Below are 24,898 nucleotides of genomic sequence, written 5' to 3'. Positions count from 1 at the left end.
TCACATCAGAAGCAACTTGCAGTTTCTAAAGTCGCTCCTGGCATGATTTTTTTTAAAGATGATTTCAAACTGGTTGTTAGCCATGTGTACTGATGACTGTTTCCTATACATTGTTATGTTGGTTATTAGTATAGGTATTGTGTCTTGTTACTTGGTTGGAGGATATTTCCAAGGTGTGGAAGCAATGAATAATAATCCTCTCAAGCTGGGGAAAATGGAAGGAAAAAGGAGGAGGGGCCAACCAAGGGCAAGATGGATGGATGGGATCCTTGAGGTGACTGGATTGACCTTGAAGGAGCTGGGGATGGTGACGACTGACAGGGAGCTCTGGCGTGGGCTGGTCCATGAGGTCACGGAGAGTTGGAAACGACTGAACAACAAAGCTTTAATTCACTCTCATGTTTCAAGACTCACTGGTGTAGCTGTAGGAACCATTTCACTCAGGCTATCCGAGTCTTTGGCTAGCACCGGTCTTGTCTCTTTTTATATTAAGAAAATTCATCTAGTGAGGTGGGAAGAATAGTCCATGTTTAAAACCAGTGAGAAATCCATCAATAGAACAAGTTTCCAAACTTGATGCTACACTAGAACTCGCTTCATTCCCAACTAGCATGGATTATTATTCAGAGGTGATGGTTGTAGTCCAACGTCTGGAAACCCAGCATTAGGAACCACTATGTTGAGAACGCTCCTTCTTGATAATCTACTTGTGACAGCCCAGGGCAGAATGTCAAAGCGAAAATGTTGACTTGAGCCAAGGAGGAAACAGATTGGTTATGAAACACAAATGTATCTCACTGTAGTTAAGAAACAAGATGGAAAATGTATGAGTGACTTCGAATCAACAGATCGTCAGTTGGCTTAGGAAGGTTGCATATCAGGTTTTATCAGATGTGAGGTTTGGATTGGTGATACATTCTGAAAGAGGTAGTCAGTTCAATTGTCTCACCATCTAAAACAAACAAATGCCTCAAGCCAATACACTTATATCTTCTAAAACAGTAGCATGGTTCATGAAGCCACAGAGCCTTCAAAGTAAAGGAAGGAATGCCCAAACATGAAATCAAGTTTAAAATAGCCTGCCTCAACTTGATGCTCCCCTTCCACAAGGCTTTGGACACAACTCTGACACAAGTTGGGAGCAATTGGCTCTTAATATTAGTTTGAGATAAGCAGATGGTCAGGGAAAGCTTTATGGTACATTTCTTCATAAGCCTAAGCAATTTTTATTATTTGATTTGGGAAAGAAACAGGCTGTTACTTCTTACAAAAGGCATTTAATCTTCTCAGATATACAAAAACAGAATGTGTAACAAAAATATTTGTTAGTTCAATCAAAATATTGACAACTGAAAAATACTTAAAAGAATACAAGAACAATGGACTGAAATAGCATCACATTTTGTTTGTTTTATTTGCATGTATGGGGATGCAAATGCAAAACATAGAACTTTAAAGCAACAATCTATTTTTGTTAGAGAAATCAAACATACCAATATCATTTGTTACGTTATATCCCAGATTTCCCCCCACCAACCTCAAGGTAGGTGGGGGAAAATCCTTCTCAGTTTGCAAAGTTTTAGCTATGCAGCATCTGACACATTTCCAGATATAATAGTATGAAAACTCCCCAAGAAATACACTATTCCCTGCCTAAGGAAGCAGCAGTTTGCTTCACACAGGATTGGGACATTTACCTCTCAAGAGAAGTTACTTTTCTGTTGCTAATTGAGTTGAAATGTTCTTATCTGTTTGTCTGCAATCCTTACAAGGCCAAGGAGGGAACTGGCCACTGCCTGCTTTGAAATCCTTCAATAACTAACATATAAGACAGAAGGTAAGTCAATTACTCTTAACATAATCATAGTTTCTTCTTGTATCGTTTTTAAATTCTTCGCCTGATAAAAAAGTCACAAGAAGCTTCAAAAACTTGCATGATATATTTTCTGCTTTGCTGTTTGTGGGTTTTGTTATATTTTGCTGCACTGCAACGTCACCATCCCTGAATATTTTTCTCCTCCTCACTTTATTCATTCTCACAGTAAACGTCTCAGTTACATCAGCCAAAGGGAACGACCCGTAAAATAACCCACTTAGTTTTGTAGCTCGGTGGGGACAAGAACCTGGTTCTTGTACGTTCCAGCCCAAGAGTCTACCCAAAACACATCACTGGCTCAGAAAGTCTTCACATTTTAATGTTCTTTGTACTAAATACTGATAATGTTAAAAAGTAGTTCTGCTGTGGGGTCTTCTGCTTCCCCATCAAAAAGGATACATAGCACTTTGAGATATCCCCTAACACAGGCAGCCCCCACCTCCACAAACACAGCCTGGGTATTGTTAGCTTATGTCAACAAAACCCAAGGCTGTTGCAGAGGTCACCAACTTGTGTATCATCAACAACCTTTGATAAATTCAGGTGGTTGAGTCATCCTCCCTTGTTCACAACACCAATACTGTAGGCTTAGTCCTACATACCTGAGGTAATGACAGTGCTAACAATTATTTGCTACACATGTTCTCAGACACATTACATTACCACGGAAACTGGCTTTACCATTAATCATTCCTTCTGCCATAATAATGATAGTTCCGTGGACTGGGGTAAGTTGGGGAATGGAAGCCAAGTAAGTTTTCCAAGAGGCTACCATCAGCCTTCTTCAAAACGACGCCCTGCAGATGGGTTGCACTGTAATTCAGTTGCCAAGTAATCCTTTATGATTCAATATTTCTTCAGCAACAGTCCACTTCAGCCAATTTCAATTTCCCTAATCATGTAAGTCAACCTGAGCAGGGAGTAGGCAAGGTTGAGTCTGCTGCACATTACCCCCTCTACCACTGAAAAAACAAACAAACTCAGAGCTGGAACGGCAAGGAATTACTTCTAATTTTAGAAAACTTTTAAAGCAGAATCATTGTGTTTTTCAAGATATGAAAACAGACTGCCTTTTTGTGAAACTGCAGGTAATAATAGCTAAATTAAGTAGGAAAAAAGCCCACTGCATGTTGCCCAACCGTGGATTAAAGAATGAGGATGCTAAAGTGCCTGCACTGCTCCTTAAGTCTGTCAAAATCTGATTAAAATAGCCTTTTTTAGCTGCACTGGAAAAATGGTATTGTGCATGCAGAGGAAATTCTAAAATATAGTCTAAGAAAATTCTTTTTTTCTAAACCTGAAGCTTCAACAATGGGTGTACCTTAGATTTGATGAAATACAGTATTGCACTGGGCATGCACCAGAAGTACAGGGCTAAAAATTAGTTTTAGAAGAGCTTTTATGCATACTAGATTTTGAAACCACTTGGAGTCATCTAGCTGCTTTGAGTCTCTTTGTGGAGAGAAAAAGTGGGGTATAAATAAACATTATTATTATTATTATTATTATTATTATTATTATTATACTCAGAGAAGATTAATTCCTCTTTCTTGTAGGGCAGAAAAGAATCCTACTTTCCAATTGCTTTAATACTAAATATTTATGATATAATGATGGCTTTGGGGTTATAAAACAATCTCAAAAGTAATCTCAGTTGAAAAGCATGCTATCAGTTAGACTTCAAACAGAAAGAAAACACTTCACTGAAGGAGGAGGAAGTACTGTTCATTCAGTTATCTTGACTGAATTGCGTTGACCTGAGATTCTCAAATCAACACAATTAATCATTTAGCTAGCCATGCTTGACATATCAGGCTAGAAATTTTTCAAGTACTAAGTATCTGTTAATACATTCATTTCAAATAGCAGTCAAGTACCATTTCAAACAGATTGCAGGTTACTCTAAGTCACTAAGGTGGGAAAACACCAGTTAATATTCTTAACACCCAGGGTTCATATTTCCGTAAGATTCAGTCTGACTCCTGGAACAATTTCTGAGGTTTCCTAGCAAGTCTTTGTTAACAGTCCTTGTCCTTGCATTTTCAATTTTCAAGCATAATAGTGAATCTTCACATCTGCAACATTCGTGGAAAAAGTACAATTGTTTCAGAAGTAAAAAAAAAAACCCTAAAAATATTTCTGTTTTGTCTGATCATGGCTCAGAAAGATGGTTTTCCTATCAGTCCAGTCCAAACCCAGGAGAGAAATGTGCAAGTAATAATTCTTATCATTTCCCTTTTGCAGCATGGATGCTTCAGAGATGTTGGCAGATTTAGACTTATGACAGCTGGCCACAATCTGTAATGACTATCTTCTTTGAAGGTTTTCCACTCTTTGTGCCAAAGCTTTCGATTTTTTTCAGAACATCCATTCCTTCCTTCAGATGACCAAATACAACATGCTTTCCATCCAGCCTGCAATAGAAACAAAAATAATGTAGGAAGGAGAAAAGTAATGCAGAGCTCCTGTAACAACTGTAGTAAGAGAGTGAAGAACATGCCTGCACCCATGATCCAACAAGGAATGATAAAAATACTTAATTTGGGATCACACCATAGAAGTTAAGGAACTTAACAATGGGTTGGCATGAGGTCAGAATTCATACATAAATGAAATAGATGTAAAATTGGTTGCTACGTGATTTAAAAAAAAAAAAATCCGAGTAGGTAAAGTGGATTTGTTGCCACTGCTAACTTCTGTAAGGATCTTTTGGAAAATGTGGTAAATGTGGTATTGTTTTAATGTTATTGTTTTGCTTTATGAGTTTATTTATTGTTGTATTTGTTATACTGTTGTTTTATTGATGTGTTGGCCTTGGCCTCTTGTAAGCCGCACCGAGTCCTTCGGGAGATGTTAGCAGGGTATAAATAAAGTTAATAATAATAATAAGTATCTGCAATTATGTCAGTTACATGGTCCATTTCAGCTGATTCTATAAAAGTGAGTTCTTTGTGTCTTCAACGTGATCATATGGTAGCTTCACAACTGATCATCTTTGAGAAGCTCTACTTCGGGGTTTTTTCACATCAGGAGCAACTTGAGAAACTGCAAGTCGCTTCTGGTGTGAGAGAATTGGCAGTCTGCATAGATGTTGCCCAGGGGATGCCTGGATGTTTTACCATTCATGTCCCCATGAGAAGCTGGAGCTGACAGATGGGAACTCACCCTGATCCCCAGATTCGAACCAACCTTTCGGTCAGCAATCCTGTCAGCACAAGGGTTTAATCCATTTTGCCACCAGGGGCCCCTCCTTTATATTCATAAGAATTGTATTAGATTAATGTCTATTCCATCATTCAATTTCCAAAAAGCTGCTAGTCAGATAGATTTCCAAAAGCTTACAAACAAGACAAAATGGCAAAATGCACCCCATTTGTCTATATACAGGTTTATTTAATTATACTGTAATTATCTAAACATACGGAAAGGCATGCTTTCCATGCAACATTTTTAATTACCTTCAATAGTTGGGGCCTCAATTCCCTGCAGTACTGTGTCAACCTGCCAATTGTATCTACCAAGGTACAATATTTTTCTAGGACTGTCCAACATACAGGAAAACTCTTTGCTTCGGAGCAGGAACTGATATTTCTGAGGCTCCACTGATGATTTCCCCCCTAAAACTGGGAAGATCCATCATTCTCTAGCCACCTTGGGGAAAAATATGCTCCACAAATGGCAAATCACTCTCAGATCCCTTGGAAATGGGGAATTTGCCATTTTAGTGATTAGACAGGGCAGGCATATTTTTGGCCAGAAAACCCCTGCATTCTATGAAAAAGCAATTTTCTAACCTTAAAAAAAAGTCCAGAGAGAAATGCCAAATAGCAAAGAGACTTCCAAAGGCTTCTGAGGGAGAAATTTCCTAATTTTAGAGCAAATACTTAAAATGGAGGCTACAATGGGGGTAACGTGAAGCCTGTTAGGATACCCTACTCTGCGCAAAACTAGTGCCTTCTACTGAAACGTTATGTAGAAGAACGAAACCTTTTCCCTAAGACTAGTGCAACAAATATTTAAAATTTTTCAATTTGGGTTCAGACTATACGAAAGATTGCATCCCCCTGGAGGGGCCTGATTCAGTTTTGAGACTTTTCTCTTGATCCTAGCTCTGTGGCAGCTCCCATAATGTGAAAATCTTTCCTATTGAAAGTTATATTAGCTTAATCTCAGTTATCCTTCCACCAGCAAATATATTTTTTTATTTATTTACACGGCTCACAAGAGGTTGCTGAAAAGGGCCTTCTAATGGGAACATAATCTTTTTCTCCCTCTGCTGGCACACTTTAAAACTCCTTTTCACTCACCTTGGGTTTTAATGTGACAGTTTATGTAATTACTTTAAACTGTTACTTAACACTGAACCCATTTTTAGCTGTGTTCTGTTTTGGTTTGCACAGTAAGTCAACTTGGGTGTTGTATGTCAGACAGGTGGGAAGTAAACAAACAAGTGTAGAAGTGAATAGGATCAGACAAAACACAGTTGCATAAAGTTACCCCCAAGACAGCAGGACTGTGAAAAAAAATCAAGTATCCCACCAGAATTTGATGGCTGGCTCAAGAGGATGCACATGACTCTAAGGTCCACATGCATTTCTATGCAATGGTCTTTAGCTCTTACATTAGCAGACAACCAAATATCAGAGCCATCACATGCTAGAAGGCATTCACAACAGCGTTGGCACATGTCAACAATAAGCAATTAAATACATTTTTATTCTTACACATATTATTAACAGATGGGTTTGTTCAGGTCATATTGACCCTCCAGCAGAATGCCTAATATTTCAATTCCTCATTTATGACTATCAAGTTGCCTTCACTCATTAAGTGTTTGACTAAATAAAACCTGCATGTTATTACATAGCAACGGGTTAAACCCTCGTGCCAGCAGGACTGCTGACCGAATGGTTGGCATTTTGAATCCGGGGAGCAAGGTGAGCTTCCATCTGTCAGCTTCAGCTTCTTATGCGGGGACATGAGATAAACTTCCCATAGGATGGTAAAACATCTGGGTGTCACTTGGGCAATGTCCTTGCAGACAGCCAATTATCTCATGCCAAAAGCGACTTGAAGTTTCTCAAGTCACTCCTGTCATAAAAAAATGTCCTCTTTGTACATTATCTATGTAGGAAAGTTATAGAGAAAGAATAAAATTGATTATTGCTTTAGAAGAAGCAAGTATTAATCCAAATTTTATAAATGCTGAAGAATCACTGAGCTTTCCAACTTATGCATTATACTGTAAATATTGATTTCTATTTACATTACAGTTGCAACAAGATGTTGATGGACAGAGAGGGAGCTTTCAGCAGGCTGTTGAAAAAAAATATTTTCCAACCTCAACCACACCTTTGTTTTTAACCTTTAGATTGGCAACTTGTTTGTGCTTGTTTTCTGATAATCCTTGTCCAAACTTCTGCATGCACTAACTTTTCTTTGTGTATTTTGGGCATCATATTAAAGTAGTACTACCCAACAGGGCACCACATTGTGAATATATCAGTGCCATGTAAGCACATTTTACCACAAAGCCAATAGCAAGTGAGAAGGCAAAATATGCTGTCCTCACACTTAATGGGTAAGTAAAGGTAAAGGTTTTGCTCTGACATTAAGTCCAGTCGTGTCCGATTCTGAGGGTTGGTACTCATCTCCATTTCTAAGCTGAAGAGCCGGCGTTGCCCCTAGACACCTCCAAGGTCATGTGGCCGGCATGACTGCATGGAATGCCGTTACCTTCCTACTGGAGTGGTACCTATTGATCTACTCACATTTTCATGTTTTTGAACTGCTAGGTTGGCAGAAACTACTTAATGGGTAGCTATTGTAATTTTTCTTTCCAGCTACTGCTTGAAAAATCACCACAATGAAAGCATTTCAGGTGACAAAAGTCTTATGTTTCATATTATTATGATTATATATTATTCAATGTAATATTAATTTTAACTCAGAGCTACAGAAGAAAGAATGCTTGTCCAGAAGCCATGGGAACAGTGATATGTAGAACAATATAGCTTTACTTAATATACAATGAACACAGCTATTCCTATCCCTCATATTCAACAAGAAACATAACCTGGGCAGTTTCCCAAAATTCAAGAAAACATTCCTCTTGAATGCTTACCAATCTGTTTTGGCTGTGCAAATGAAGAACTGAGATCCATTGGTGTTGGGTCCAGCATTAGCCATTGAAAGAACACCTGCAGCAACGACAAACCAGCAAATTCACTTCACTTTACAGAAACAAAGAATGAACAGTAATCTGGGGAGGTTATTTTATGAAGCCTTCAAATAGAAATTTCCCAAGTGGAATTGACTGGTGTTATATGTCTAGGAATCCAAGACTTCCTCATCTGTCTTTTCTTTAAAATATTTTCCAAATAATGGACTCACTGGTCCCAACTGCAGTGCGTATTTCTTTTCACTGAAGTGTGTTTGTGTGTGTGTAGACCCTCATGGCACAAGGACTGGGTTGTGGTGTAGTTGGTTGGGAGTCAGCTGCATTAAAATCACTACTGACCAAAAGGTCATGGGTTCAAAGCCAGCTCGAGTCAGAGTAAGCTCTCAACCATTTTCTAGCTTGCTTTCGATCTTTACAGCCTGAAAGACAGTTACATCTGTCAAGTAGGAAATTTAGGTACCGCTTATGCAGGGATGCTAATTTAACCAATTTACAATGCCATAAAAATCTCCGCAGCGTGCAAAAGAATAAGTACTCAATTGGGTCACAAGTGGACGGTGAAGTGATAGCTCCCCCCAGTGGCTGGAATTCAAAGCATACCCTCATGAAGGTGGAAAGTTAAATAGCCTCTGTGTCTGTCTATATATATTGTGTGTCTATGGCAGGCATCCTCAAACTGTGGCCCTCCAACTGTTTGGGCCTTCAACTCCCAGAATTATTGAAAACTGAACAAGCTTGTTAGGGCTTCTGGGAGTTGGAGGCCCAAACAGCTGGAGGGCCGCAGTTGGAGGATGCCTGGTCTATGGCACTGAATATTTTCCATGTATATGTGCATTGTGATCTGCCCTGAGTCCCCTGTGGGGTGAGAAGGGTGGAATACTGTAAATAAATGTGTGTGTGTGTATTACAAACACACACACATTTATTTGTGTATGTATATTGGGGAATCATTCTGGAGATAAAAGAAGCATATGATTTTGGACAATCTCCTCTTCCTCCTGATTATGTTATTTATACCCTGCTTTTTTCTCCATAAGAAGACTCATCTTGTCCTGTGTCCTCTCTTTTTCTTATAAATGTTGTAGAATAAATTCATTAAATCTAGGTTTTCAGGGAATCTGTATGGCTTCTGCAAGACAAATCATATGTGGTAGTTCCAAACTTCTATTATAGACCAAAATAGGGGCCATTTAAATATGATTATTTATTATTTTTACACCGCAATGAGTCGCCCCTGGGCTGAGAATTGCGGTATATAAGCGAAGTAAATAAATAAATAAATAAATAAAGGCTTAGGCCATGGTTCTAATGCAAGAGATAAAGGCAAATACAAGGTATCGCCACTAAAGGGTTATTAAGAACTCTTTCTGTGCAATGTCACTTCAACCATGCAGGGACAGATTAGAGCATAGACATAGTAGTAAGCAGTCATTTTTGTAGTTGATAGTAGTGACAATTTGCCTGGAAAGGTTTTGTTTTTTTTTAAAAAACAACAACAACAACAAAAAAAAACCAAGATCATGCTATAGCGCATATTTAGTATACGTAAAATGGTGATTACCATTATACTCTGATAACTTCAGAACAATCAGGTGTCTCAAACCCAAAATGTGATTAGTGCTGGCTAAAAACATCCCCCAAGCAGTGAAAACTTTAAAAGAATATAAATCCATCCTGAATAGTATGGAAAATGAAATACAATTCTTCAACCAATAAAATCTCTGTATTTAAAGCAGAGCTGAACCTTGGTTTATTTTAAGTCTTCCAGGTCATTACTGATTCGAGACACCAGTTCAAAAATTCATTGCCAATCCTAGACCAGGCGAGGAGACAAAAGGGTCATTTGCATATTGATGTCTTTAACCTTCTGTTTTCCCAAGTAGGGCCATACTTAAAGTAACAGCAAGTATTTAAGGGTTTGAGCAGGGATTACCCATATCAGAGATCCAAAATCCGATTCAGATCTCAATACTGGGCCATGAAACCCACAGCTCTGAATGTAAACATTATCAGAAGATGGCCTTCTTGTTTATGAACTTAACATACAATGGAACAATGAGAAAACAGATCTTCCCCACTGCCATTAGTAGAAAGTAGCAGATATAAAGGGCCAAACCAATGAGAGGGGGAGGGAATTTTGTTTACCTGGTCCAATATGTTTAAGGATGAAATTTTCATCAGGAAATCGACTGCCATATATAGATTTGCCCCCAGTGCCATTGTGATTAGTAAAGTCACCACCCTGGAAAGAACAAAAATATTTATCTCATTATACATGCAGTCCATCACATGGTATGAGCTCATAATGACATCAAAATGATGTGGAGGCAGGAACAGTCACACCTTGAGGTTGTTACATCACAAAAAAGTTTTTCATTACACAACAGAGGAGCAAGGACCATTTCTGGACAGGGGAGACCATTTCTGGGAGACACAAGAATAACGTTTAGGAAGAATATAGAACTGATAGTATTGTCCTTTGATTTTATCTTACTGTTTTCTGTTGAACTGTATTCAAACTATGACATTATCTATAACTGTCATGGGCAAGCTTCGGCCCTCCAGATGTTTTGGATTTCAACTCCCACAATTCCTAACAGCCGCTAAACTGGATAAGTCCAAAACACCTGAAGGGCCGAAATTTGCCCATGCCTGATCTACAGCCTACTGTTATAGACCTGCAACATTTATAACGACATTTGAAATTTCCCACCATATCAGTGATAGGAATTACAATCAAGTAAGCTATAAATTAAATAAGAAATTAAAAAATGTATAGTCATGCTGGAATTTCAGCACTAACATTTCTGCAGTATCACCTTGGTGAACACAGTAATTAGCTTCCTTCGTAATTAATAATGGAAGCTAACAAATATATACATTAAATGAGCAACAATGCTATAGAGCCAGTAAGTTTAACACTATTCATTTGGCCCTTCCTTTACCTCAACCTTCACTATCTTGGAGTTTTGCAGTGTTGTGGAACTGAAGAGTTTAAGCTTTAAGAGTAATTACAGTTGGATCAATTAGGTCACAGCACTTTTGCAATAATAACAACAACAACAACAACAACACTTTATTGATAACCTGCCCTCTCTTAGGCAGTTAGCATTCTTAACTGATCCTCCCTCACCTCCAACACAACAGTAAAAGAAAACATTTGTTCACAAAAAGAGATATGTTCCTCTTCTCCCTCACAAAATGACCCCCACTTCCTCACAAAAATATGTACTTCTCAGGGCCCTCCCAGACAGGCCCTGTATTCCAGGATCTAATCCCAGGTTTTCTACTTTAAACTGGATTGTATGAGTCAGCACTGCCAGATAATCTAGGATAAACAAAAAACCTGGAATCAGATCCTGGGATATAGGGCCTGTCTGAAAGGGCCCTGGAACATTAAAGTTTCTTAAAGCTAAGCTGGTCAGCCCTACCTAATAATAGGGTGGGAGACCACTAATGAAATATAACTGTAAGCTGTATTTCAGAAGAATGAATCAGCAAAACCATCTCTGAATATTCCTTGCCTAAGTAAAGCCCATTTCATGCATAGGAATGCGAAAAGTCAACAGAAAACTTGAAGGCACATACACACACGTAAAAAAAAATGGGATTTGGGACGTACACTGCTACTGAAAATGCAAGGTGGAACATTCTTATGAAACTTCTAATATAAGGTCATTATTATTTATTTTATTTACATACAAAAATGTATTTTTCCTTCCAATACTCTACCCTTCAATTCAACAAATAAGGAGGAAGAATTCAAAGGCATGGCATGTTAATCTGTTAGTAAACAAAGGAATCTCAAAGAATGAAGTTGGCCAAATTCACCCTTTGCACAGAAGTAAAGAGGAGAGATATTCAAGAGGATATAAAAATTAGTTATTTATCTTTAGACAGCAACCAATTAAATGTAGAAAGTGTTGGTGGAAGAGGAAGATGAAAATGGAGCTGTAGATGGAATCATTACTCAAACAGAGGAAGAGAAAGATTCTAGATATGAATAAATCACAAGCAAAGCCTAATTTCATTTGAAGGCACTCAGATGCTGGTCTGAGAACAAGAGAAATTAAAGTGCAATTGTTTCTATGAATGGTAAAAACGGTTTTTCACATGGATTTTTCCGTCATTATTTTTGAAAGGGCTCTCTTTAGAAATTAATTCAAAAACATGTAATTTAATGAAATGGGAATGACACCATTCAGTCCACCAAAGGTAGTTGCACAGATTCCTCTCTTACATACTAATCTCTCTTTACAATTGAATACCAACCTTCTGTCGGTATTCAATTGGCAGATGCCTGGCTTATTTAAAATAATATGGAGTCTTTCAGCATTCAAATTAGGGGTTGCTGCCTCAATATGCTTTGGGTCAAACATTTTAGCCCTTTCAACTGAAATACATGCAGGTTTTTTGAGGCTATAAATGGTATATATTTCCAAGATGTTTTTCCTTTAAAATATGCATTCTTTCAGCAGAAAAAAATATATAAAGCATCACAAGACTGACACTGACAAATAACAAGAAAAACTGAACTATGGGCATTTTTGCTAACAGGCAAGGCTCATTACAATTCCACATGAATTCCCTTCTCTAACCAACAGCCCCTGTAAGGAAAAAGACTAATGCTACACAAAAGTACAAACCGTTTTACATGTTTCCCAAAGCAAGCTGGGAGACATTAGCTATTTATTCACACTAAGCAATTATTTAGTTGCCAAACTAAATAGATTGTGCTCCACCACCCACCGGTCCTTGAAGGAAAGACATAAGGCAAACAAAATAAACAAAGCATTCTTTGCTGCATGAAGATGTTATGCTCTTTGCCTCTCATGACACTTGCCATTCGGCTGTGCCTGATGATCAGAGGAAAAGACTTTGAGCACAATGTTTGTTTCAAATGTTGGTTTAACCATCGCAGTCACTCCCCTCACGTCTTTTAAATGTTAAAATGTTAAGAATACTTTCAACCAATCTGATAGTTAGGAGAGAAAGAGACAGATAATTTGACTCAAAATCAGAATGTCTGTAAGTGATATAGTGCCAGTCCATCATGAAAACATACAAGAAACTTTGAGCAGAATGTGACAGATGCCTGGCTGTGCTCCAGTTCAAGAAGAAGACTCCAAGCACAGACAGGTTTTTTTCCTCCTGAGACAGGGGAGATACATCAACCATAAATACTGAAAATTGTCCAGATTACCACACAGAAAAATGGAAATATGTTTCCCTACTAAAAAACGGGTACATAATACAGTCACTTTCATTGCTGGAAGAGTGGTTCCACTACCCACCAAACCTTTTTCAAAATTACAGCACTGCAGTCAGTAATGAAGCGTCTCTTCCACTGCTCTTTCAAACACATCAAGTAGTTCAACAAACATGTGTGGTCTTACCTGACACATGAAAGAAGGTATCACTCTGTGGAAGGTGGATCCTTTGTATCCAAAACCCTTTTCTCCAGTGCAGAGAGCTCTAAAATTTTCTGGAAGATTGAAGGAGAGAGAAGATTGAAGGAGAGAGAAAGCAGCTTGATTAACAGAAGAAGCATTTTGACTGTCGTATTGCCCAAATACTTTAAAGGCACCAGGTCCTGTCTGACCCTGGACCCTAAACAGGGTCAGCCCTGGTTAGCACCTGGATGGTAGACTGCCAACAAGCATCAGGGCTATATTTCAGATGAAGGAATGGGCAAAATCACCTCTAAATGATACAGCTTTAATCTTACTCTGTCTAGAAGGAAGTGATACTACAAGATGTACTTAGGTTTCGTACATGCAATAGGTCTCTCAATCACATCCCACCAGAGGCTACAACTGCAGAACATTTATCCTACCAACTGTGCCTACATTGTGCTATCCTTTAATAGATTTTTACTTGATGTTAAGAGAATTTGTGACAGTCAATCCTTACACAAGGAACCAAAGGAAAGAAACTGTGTGGTTATGTTTTAGAGCAATTTCTTCCTGTTCTCCAAAAAGAAGATTGCACTGACCAACATACAATTTGGTGTCTAAAATGTTAGGTCCATTTCTGGGTATATCTGACCTGCTGGATTAAAAAAATGATACCTGTTTTCCCTTATCAGTTCTATTTTTTTAGGTATAGAACATATGTCATATAAACATATGTTAAAAATCATATAGGAGAACAAAAGCCGCGATATTAGAGTCAAAGGATTACATTTTGTACTTTGTACCATCTGTTCATCCATGAGATATCATGATAACCATATATAAGAAATTAGAGCTGATGTGGGCTATCCAATTTTCTGAATCAGCACCCCTAAATAAACCCAGAAGTAGGCCTAACAACCAAGGTAAAAATATTTTTTTTTGGTTGAGCTTTGTTATTCATGGAGAAAAGTAAAAAACAAACAACTTTTAAGACATTTCAATTTTCCTTCATTTTGCGTTGCTAACTTTATCTAAGCAAAATAATTTAATAAAGCACTAGTCAAAATTTGACCTTACCTGCTGTTTTTGGCACGACATCCGCTTTCAGCTGTTAGGAAGAAGAAAAATAGACTGAGAAACACGTAACAGCTTAACATGGTCCATTATTTAAAACTAACACAACAAAGAGACATAATGTTTTACTAGAAAATCAGTATAGTAAAGCCTGTAAAGCTTATACCAAATACAATCTGAGTGCATAGAGGCCAGCCTTTCCTGAAGCTGCATTTTAACTTTTCTCTGTCCTCATTCCGTTAAAACACTTCCATGTGTAAAGTCAGTCTCTTTGAACTAATCTGAATACCAAGAAATTTAATATGTAACATAGAAAAAAATGTAACAATATTCAAAATCCTAAAAGCAATGATAGATTTACTGAGCCAAGTACAAAATAGTCATGCAAAAATTATACAGCAAGAGACATTGCTGTATAAATTTTACTACCTGTTTTGAAATTTTACTACCTGTTTTTTTCTGACCTTTGTCTCTGCTGTACACATGGCCAAGGAGAGTGGCCTCTGCATGCACTGAAATCCCTCCAAACGATGTTAACTGACAACAGAAGTAATATCAGGGACAAAATGTAATCCTTTGACTCTAATATCGCGGCTTTTGTTCTCCTATATGATTTTTAACATCTTTGGCTGATGTAGCAGCCCACACAGCTTCAAAAGCTACATGAAGTATTTTGTACGTTTCAGTTGGCCCGCTAAAGCATCACTCTTTCGAGGATTTTATATTTTGTCGTGTTTAACAGAAAGGGCAGTTTTTCCAAGAGCAAATGCAAACTTTTCCAAGAATCCTTGATAAGGTACACTAAATACTTACATTCAGCTGTATCAACCTGACAGGTAAAATAAATCAAATGTGGAATTAACTGCAGTAGATGCCAATTTCTCACATCAGTCAGCAATTGAAGTGACTCTGCAATGAATGATCAAAACCACAAGCCATCTGAGCTCTGATGTAGATGTCAACAAAACACAGGTTGATTCAAAAAAGTTCATTTCAGCTCTATAGCTAAAGAGCCCCTGCCAACTAGCGCAAGCCCACTGAGTTAATGGAAATCTGCTAATTCAACATTCATTCAACACGAGTCTATACAAAATTTGAGGATTATGAACATTGTGATATTTTGTTGGCTGAACCATATGTAGGTTTCCTATATGACATATTTGTAGATTAATCTGAATGACAATAAGGTACTATTTCTAGTTTGCTGAGAATATACTAGAGTTCAAAAAATCTTCCATAGGATCTGTTCACATTACTTCCATTTTTAGTCCAGTAGCCGCACCTACATAAAAAACATAGGTGAATTTAAATGAATTGTTTTGAATACTAATGATGCTTAATACTGTTTTATATACATATTTTAAAATGTATTGTAATGCGTTTAATGTTCACTGCTCTGAGTCCCCTTATGAAAAAGCAAGATAATAATAATAATAATAATAATATGATGATGATGATGAAGAAGTATTACTACTACTACTACTACTACTGATGGGATCACAAGCCTGAAAAGGTTACAGAAAATGAACACATCAGACTACTCTGGGACCTCTGAATTCAGACTGACAGAGTTTTGGAGTACAATATTCCTGACCTCACGATTGTATTAAAAAACCAAATATGGATCGTCAATGTTGTAATCCCAGGGGACAGCAGGACTGAAGAGAAACAACTGGAAAAGCTGACACAATATGAGGATTTTAAAATCGAACTGCAAAGACTCTGGCAAGAGCCAGTCAAGGTGGTCCCAGTGGTGATCGGCACACTGGATGCAGTGCCTGAAGACTTTGGCCTGCACTTAAAACATAATTGGCGCTGATAAAATTACCATCTGTCAGCTGCAAAAGGCCACCGTACTGGGATCTGCACGCATTATTGGCCAATACATCCCATAGTCCTAGACACTTGGGAAGTGTCCGACATGTGGTCCAATACAACAACCAGCATAATGATCCTGTTTGCTGTGTACTAATCTTGTTGTGTTTCAATAATAATGACACTTGTTGACTTTGGACAATAACTGAAAATGTCAAGTGAAAACATCAGTTACATTTCAACTAATTTATAGATTAAATGTTTTATCCTGTTGCATTCAGATATGCCCTGAGTTAACCTGCAAGGCTTTAATCTTCCGGGATCAGTATAAAGATCCTGTGTACATGTAGCTTTGGTGCACTTCTACCTCCAGTGTGGGAATGTTGTGTTCAACTATGCTCTCTCTAACTAGGAAGAAACTCAGAGAAGTATACGTGTCATAATTTCCTAAAAGGAAATCAGTTAGTAAGAATACTGGGGGACGCCATATTGTAGAACAGCTTGATCACATATGCTTACTGATAATGAGAAAAAAGTATGCAAACGAACTTTTGTGAAATTTGCCCAACATTTGCAGAAACTACACCTTTTCTGCAATGAACTGGAAATCCTCTGACAATGCAATATACTAGTTAATGTGGACTCAATTATTATGCAGAAAGAAAAATGAGCACCAGCCTACAAAATGCTCACAGATAACATAGGACTAGAATCATACACTTGATTCTTCTTACATTTAACTCCGCTTGCTATTAAAGTATTTATTAATGAATAATGAATATTGATTATTAATGAATGTATTATAATACGGTAGGCAAATGCTTTGAATAAATAATACAATCACCTCAATTAACAGAAAAACAGAGACATTATCAGAAAACAGACTTTCCTTTTACACTAACATTCAAGAATCTCAGATATTCAAGAAGCCTATTTTAAATACATACTGAAATAATGCAGCTAAGGACAACTTTTTGCTTCTGTACAAAGAAATAGTTGATTACACACACAACAGTTGGGGGAGCAGCTTTAGTGTTTTCCCAGAGGCAGGCATTTCACATTACAGAATTTTATTAACTTCCAGTGTACATAACACAGTTAAGCATGTTTATGACTCAGTTATATTGGCTGTAAAGAGAAGCTGGGTGAGGTGTTAGAAAGTCTGTGTGCAGAAGGAGTATTTGTTTGCAGAAATCCTACCCAAATCTGCTCTCTTGGTTTTCTGAGCATCCTTGCTTTTTACCTGTTCACTTAGCATTATGTGATGTTGCCTGTAGGAATGAACTACTCACAATCATTTGACACTGTCATTGGGATAATTTATGATGCAATGCATATGACTCCTCAATGTGAATCTAGAACCATCTACCTGTGGAAAGATTACATCATAATTGATTCCCTGTGTAACTTTCCCAGAAATAACTGTAGGTTTGATTCAGCAGTCCTTCAAAATCTTCTCATAAAGGAACACAGAAAAACCAAAGTATAAACAGCTCTGACATAACACATTTTTTGATTATGAATTGAATGAGATCACTCACAGAACTTCTACAATCACCAGATCAAACTCAACCTCAAGTGCTCAAGAGCTTTACATTTTTTGGTATTTATTTGATTCACATCCTACTTGTCTCCCAATATGAGAAACTGGTTAAACAAAGTATGTCCTACTTCAGGATAAAGAAAGAATATAATATCTACTTTTTTAGCCCAGTCTATATGTACAACAAAGACTATGTAAAAGCTTTCTGTAGATGCCCAACATAGTAAGTAATACCTGGTCTCACTTTAGCTACTTCAGCATCATATGTCAGGGTGGGAAAATCTATCTTTTCACCAATCAAATCCATCAAACTTTTCTAATAAAAGCCATGATTATAAAAGCAATTATATTCACTGGAAGGCATATAATCCCCAGGTTACAGACAAGATAGTTTCTGTAAGTCTGTTCTTAAGTTGAATGTGTATGTAAGTCAGAACAGGTACATTTTAAGTGTAACTCCAGCCATTTGTGTGTGTGTAAGCGGGGGGGGGGGGGGGGGGATTGGACAGCATAGGGTTTGATGTTTGTTTTGCTGTCCCTGTGATAACTGGATTTTTAACATTTTAGGTTGTTGTGTAAACAAGGATTGGTGACAAAGCTTCAGTGGAAACACTGTTCTCCTATGATAACCTTCAAGGAGTGGATTTCCCTTCCTGGGGATAGATTTCTCTTACTTCCTATTTGTCTCATCCAGTTCTTAACTATGAGTTGTGTGTAAGTTGGATGTTTGTAACTCAGGGACTGGCTGTACTCCAAATAAAACTGAAAGGAAGTAGGGTTAAGGTAGCAATAAAAAATACCAGTGCGGACTAAGAAGGCCTTGAAGTGGAATTTTACCAGCTCAAAGCAGAGAGATCAGACAAGAGGGAATCAGAGTAGACACTGATTAGAGCTTACACCTGAAGGACCAAGGAAGGAAACAAAGGATGAGAAAGATGAGGCGAAGATCAGATAGCTTTGCACATGCTATAAGACTAATCTGCTCCTCAATTCAGAGTGGCACTTTCCCACCTAGGAAGATGATTTGATCAATTAAACTTGTTGCAATGGCTTCCTGCCTTCACTGTTGGATTGGCTCAAAAAGCTGAAGGTTTGGGGATAATTAATAATAAAGGGACACAGCAGTGATCCTCAACAAAAGCCTAATGGTCCCCTGCCTATGGGGTGACATCCCTGTAAGGTGCTGAGAGAACAAAAGGTAAACCTTCATGAAGAGATTCTTTGACACCGATATGAGCCATTCCAGACCTATGTCTGCACAGACAAGTAAAAGCAGAACTGAACTACCATTGTCCCGTGGCAAAAGGCACAAGAGAAGAGGGTAAAAGACATATACATATCTTTAACAATGCTAACTACAGCATGGTGTAGTGCTTTTGAGTGTTGGGACAATGACCCTGGAAACCAGGGTCCCACTCTTAACTTGCCCATAGAACCTTAGTGATTCTGGGCAAGTCACACACTCTCAGACTCAGAAAGCACTGTGATGGTTTCACCTTAGGGTCACCCGAAACTGGAAATGACTTGGAAAGCACACAACAACAGCCACAAGTACAAAGGATAAGTAGTACAGGTGCAGTGTTAAATTGATGAATACTGGCCTTCGTGATGGCTCCTAAAAAGACACCCAGAAAGAAAAAAACAAAATGGAGACAGCTGTACAAAAAATCATTTTAAAAATATGAAACTCGACATCTCTTAGCAGGTTTTCATCTTCAACAATAGAATGCCTTTTGTTAAGGCAACAAGGAAGGTGCCCAGAGGGCAACTAAAACGATCAAAGAGCTGGAGAATATGAATCTCTAAGAGGAGCGTCTTAAAGAACTGGGTATATTTTAAGCCCGCAGAAAAGAAGGTTGAGAGGAGACATGAAAGCCATGCATAAATATGTGAAAGGATGTCATAAGGAAGAGGGAGCAGGCTTGTTTTCTGCTACCCTAGAAACTATGACTCGGAGGAATGGATTCAAATTACTAGAAAGGAGATCCAACCTGAACGTTATGAAGAACTTCCTAACTGTTAGAGCTGTTCAGCAGTGGAACTCTCTGACTTGGTTCTAAGGTGTAATGTCTGGCGCCAAGATCCCACTGACCCCACAGTTGAAACTAGCGATGTCCGAAGGTTAGGAAGGCCCTTCAACTTTGTTACGCAGTATCAGGGTGGTTTTTAATGTATTTGATTGGGGTTTTAATTAGGGTTTCACAGCATTTGCTAATATTTATGGTCCAGTCAAGTTTATTTATACCCCCAACTTTCCTTGGGGACTTGGTTTTAATTTTTATATTGTATGTTTATACTGGCTGTAAACCGCCTTGGGCCCTTGACTATGGAAAGAGAGGCTATAAATTTCATAAACCATTTGGGCCCAGAGTATTTGACAACCGGCATCCCCACCTACAAATCTGTTTGGATTCTGTGATCAGCGGAGGGGGTCCTCCTCTCAGTCCCACCCCGGTCTCAAGCACGGCTGGTGGGAACAACTGGTGGGGACAAAACTGACTGACTATTTTAATTTACCAAAGAGCTATATTTTTATATCTTTAGACAGATTTTAACTCTTTAATTGTATTATGTATGTTGCCAGACTGACTGATTTATGTTTTTATAGCCAAAGGCTTTTTGATTCGATTCTATGTTTAAATGTTTTCATTTTATTGTTGTACGCAGCATTTAATGTTTGCCATTTTTGTTTATGGAAGCCACCCTGAGTCCCTTTGGGGAGAGAGGGCAAGTTAAAAATAAAGTTTTATTATTATTATATCTATATCTGTGAATAATGAGTACCTTAAAAACAAAAGAACCAATGAATGAAATCACACCAAATTTGGCAACAAAACGTCCCACAACACAAGGAGTGACCATCACTCAAAAAATCATGATTTTGTCATTTGGGAGTTGTACTTGCTGGGATTTATAGTTCACCTACAATCAAAGAGCATTCTGAACTCCTTCAACAATGGAATTGAACCAAACTTGGCAAACAGAACTCCCATGACCAACAGAAAATACTGGAAGGGTTTGGTGGGCATTGACCTTGAGTTTGGAAGTTGTACTTCACCTACATTCAGAGAGCACTGTGGACTCAAACAATGATGGATCTGGACCAAACTTGGCACAAGCACTCAATACATCCAAATATGAACACAGATGGAGTTTGGGGGAAATAGACCTTGACATTTGGGAGTTGTAGTCACTGGGATTCACAGTTCACTTATAATCAAAGAGCATTCTGAACCCTATGAACGACAGAATTGGGGCAAACTTCCCACACAGAAACCCCATGACAAACAGAAAATACTTAAGGCCATCCAATCCAACTCCCTTCACCAGGGCAAGAACACATAATCAAAGTCCTCCTGACAAAGAGCCATCCAGCCATAGATATAGATAGATATAATTCACACACTCACAGATATAGTATCATAGATTTGAAAGGGACCCTTAAAGAAGGACAATGATATGTTGCATGTTCCAGGGTGGACAAACCAGACACTCTCCACATCAAAACCGACAAAGAAACAGCAAGAAATACTGTTTACCCACAAGCATAAAGTAATAACATATATTAGAAACCAACACTTTCTCATTATTTTCCAGATCAACAGACTGGGCCACAGCAACACGTGGCAGGGGACAGCTAGTATATATATATATATATATATATATATATATATATATATATAAATGCTCTGTTCGTTTTGAGTGACATAGTAACTCAATATCCACTGGACGAATTGCTGCCAAATTTGACCATAAGACACCTATTAACCCAAGGAGTTACCATCACTCAAAAAATCGATTTTGTCATTTTGGAGTTGTAGTTGCTGGGATTTATAGTTCCCTGCAATGAAAGAGCATTGTGAACTCCACCAACGATGGAATCGAACCAAACTTGGCACACAGAACACCCATGACCAACAGAAAACGTTAGAAGGGTTTGGTGGGCATTGATCTTGAGTTTTGGAGTTGTAGTTCACCTACATGCAGAGGGCACTGTGGACTCAAACAACTGAAAAATCTAGACCAAACTTGGCATGAATACTCCATATGTCCAAATATGAACACAGATGGGTGTTTAGGCAGAAATAGACCTTGACTGGGATTTATAGTTTCTGGGGGTCTTTAGTAACCCTTCTGACACCCCCTCACGACCCCCAGGTTGGGAAATGCTGCCTTAAGACCATCCACTCCAACTCCCTTCACCAGAGCAAGAAAATATAATCAAAGCCCTCCTGACACAAAGTCACCCAGCCATACACACACACACACACACACACACACATATATATGAGATTCACACACATACATATATATGTATATGACAGATATAGTACTAGAGATTTGAAAGGGCAAATATATGTTGCATGTTCCAAAGTAGGCAAACCAGACAACCTCTGCATCAACACTGACAAAGAAACAAGAAACATTGTTTACCCACAAGTATAAAGAAATTACATATATTAGAAACCAACAACTTCTTATTACTTTATTTTCAAGATCACCAGACTGGGCCACAGCAATGCGTGGCAGGGGGCGGCTAGTTATATTGTAAATAAATAAAGTTCAATAAATCCCTGATTCAGAACATTGTTATGGTTTCCAATGGCACCTTTGAAGGGCACCTTGAAGAGAGAGGACGCCCAGAGGAAAGGCGCCTGGAGAGGAGGGAGGGTGCGAATACCCTGTGGAATCAATGCGGTTTTGACACCACTTGAGTTGCCATGGCTCTGTGTGGAGTTGTATTTCATTGAGGGGCTAGCCCTCTGGGGCAGAGAAGGCTGGAGACCTAGCAACTACTCCCAGGATAGCACAGCATAAGGCCAGGGCAAAGCAAGTCATTCCATAGTGTGGACCAGGGTATGGGCAAGCTTGGGCCCTCCAGGTGTTTTGGACTTCAACTCCCACAATTCCTAACAGCCTACCGGCTGTTAGGAATTGTGGGAGTTGAAGTCCAAACCACCTGGAAGGCCCAAGCTTGCTCATACCTGGTGTAGATGCACCTGAGGAGAGGCAAAGAGAAGGCGCGCGCACCTCGAAGACGACGCGGCCCAGGGGCTGGTTGTCGGCACCCACGTCCAGGAAGACCAGGGGGTTGTCGTCGTCGTCCTCGCCGCGGCGGCTGCTGCTGCTGCTGTCGCTGCACTCCCGGGTGGCGGAGCGGAGCAGCGGGAGGAGGAGGAGGCGACTGCGGGCGGAGCGCAGGGCCAGCATGGCGGCGGGCAGAAGACAGAGAGACCTGAGAGGAAGCGTCCTTTCCCGCGTCCCTCTCTCAAGCGCGCTGAGAAAGCCGGCCTCGCGCTTCAGGCCTCTTTTATAAGCCCTCCTCCCCGCCTCCCTTCGGCGACGGCGCGTGGCCGTGACGTCACGAGGCGGGCGTTTGGACGGCGCGCGAGAGGGCCTTCCCCACAGGCATCTCCTGCGAGGGGCCTCTCTAAGGGTCTGGGTCTCACTCAACTACAATCCCCACTCAGCTCTACTGTGATAACGCACTGAGTCGGCTTTCTTCTGGGAGGAGAAGGCCCCAGTTGTGATGAAGGTAGTTGGGTTGTTGTAGGTTTTTTCGAGCTATATGGCCATGTTCTAGAGGCATTCTCTCCTGACGTTTCGCCTGCATCTATGGCAAGCATCTTCAGAGGTTGTGACCTCACCTCACAACCTCTGAGGATGCTTGCCATACGTGCAGGCAAAACGTCAGGAGAGAATGCCTCTAGAACAGGGGTCCTCAAACTACGGCCCGGGAGCCGGATATGGCCCTCCAAGGTCATTTACTCAGCCCTCGCTCAGGGTCAACCTAAGTCTGAAATGACTTGAAAGCACACAACAACAACAACAATCCTATCTCATCAACCAAAAGCAGGCCCACACTTCCCAATGAAATACAATGGTTTATATTTCTTAAAATTGTTCTTTTTTATTGTATTGTATTGTTCTGAAGTGTTTTTTGCACTACAAATAAGATGTGTGCAGTTTGCATAGGAATTCATTTTTTTTTTCCAAATTATAATCCGGCCCTCCAACAGTTTGAGGAACTATGACCTGGCCCTCTCTTTAAAAAGTTTGTGGACCCCTGCTCTAGAACATGGCCATATAGCCCGAAAAAAACCTACAACAACCCAGTGATTCCAGCCATGAAAGCCATCGACAAGGTACTTACTTGTTTACTCTGCTGAGAAGCAGAGAGACCCTGCTTCCTCCTCTGGGGAGTTCAGGGCAGTGGGGTCAGTCCTGTTCAACATCTTTATTAGTGACTTAGATCAGTGGTTCTCAACCTTCCTAATGCTGTGACCCCTTAATACAGTTCCTCTTGTTGTGGTGACCCCCAACCATAATATTATTTTCATTGCTACTTCATAATTGTAATGTTGCTCCTGTTATGAATCGTAATGTCAATATCTGATATGCAGGTTGTATTTTCATTCATTGAACCAAATTGGGCACAAATGCCCGATAGGCCCAAATTTGAATACTGGTAGGGTGGGGGGGGGGGGGAGAGATTTTGTCATTTGGGAGTTGTAGTTGATGGGATTTATAGTTCACCTACACTCAAAGAGCATTCTGAACTCCACTAATGATGAAATTGAACTAAACTTGGCATACAGAACTCTCATTACTAATAGAAAATACTGGAATGATTTGATGGGCATTGCGTTTTGGAGTTGTAGTTCACCTACATCCAGAGGAGCACTGTGGACTCGAACTGATCGATCTGGACCAAACTTGGCATGAATGCTCAATATGGCCAAACGTGAACAGTGGTGTAGTTTGGTGAAAATAGACCTTGACATTTGGGAGCTATAGTTGCTGGGATTTACAGTTCACCTGCAGTCAGAGTATTCTGAATTCACCAATGATAGAATTGAGCCAAACTTACCACACAGAAGCCCCATGGTCAACAGAAAATACCGTGTTTTCAGATGGTCTTTGGTGACTCATCTGACACCCCCCTTGCGATCCGCTCAGGGGTTCCGACGTTGGTGAAAGCTCGAGGCGGGCGAGGGGGCTTTGCGCGAGGC

General features: G+C 39.4%; 1 protein-coding gene across 1 annotated transcript; it reads right to left on the bottom strand.

The window, feature by feature from the left end:
* Positions 1 to 1,261: 1,261 nt before the first annotated feature.
* PPIF (peptidylprolyl isomerase F) lies at positions 1,262 to 23,219 on the bottom strand. The gene is made up of 6 exons (XM_060769064.2): positions 22,917 to 23,219; positions 14,531 to 14,561; positions 13,454 to 13,542; positions 10,203 to 10,299; positions 8,001 to 8,076; positions 1,262 to 4,290 (listed from the first exon to the last, which is right to left on the bottom strand). Exons 1-6 carry the CDS (start codon positions 23,094 to 23,096, stop codon positions 4,155 to 4,157), a joined length of 609 nt encoding a protein of 202 aa, XP_060625047.1. The 5' UTR covers positions 23,097 to 23,219; the 3' UTR covers positions 1,262 to 4,154.
* Between the last annotated feature and the right edge of the window lie 1,679 nt (positions 23,220 to 24,898).

The sequence above is a fragment of the Anolis sagrei genome, chromosome 3 (genome assembly GCF_037176765.1).
Source record: "Anolis sagrei isolate rAnoSag1 chromosome 3, rAnoSag1.mat, whole genome shotgun sequence".
NCBI classification, from domain to species: Eukaryota; Metazoa; Chordata; class Lepidosauria; order Squamata; family Dactyloidae; genus Anolis; species Anolis sagrei.
The sequence above is the reverse complement of the archived record's forward strand: the minus strand, read 5'-3'. Positions and strand labels throughout refer to the sequence as shown.

Bases quoted from the DNA above. Each gene is read 5' to 3' on its own strand.
- PPIF (XM_060769064.2), bottom strand. From the start codon at position 23,096: ATGCTGGCCCTGCGCTCCGCCCGCAGTCGCCTCCTCCTCCTCCCGCTG. The intron at 10,300-13,453 runs GTAAGACCACAC...TGTTCTTTCCAG, and splicing joins TACCTTCTTTCATGTGTCAG to GGTGGTGACTTTACTAATCA. The intron at 8,077-10,202 runs GTAAACAAAATT...TCGTTGCTGCAG, and splicing joins CCTTAAACATATTGGACCAG to GTGTTCTTTCAATGGCTAAT.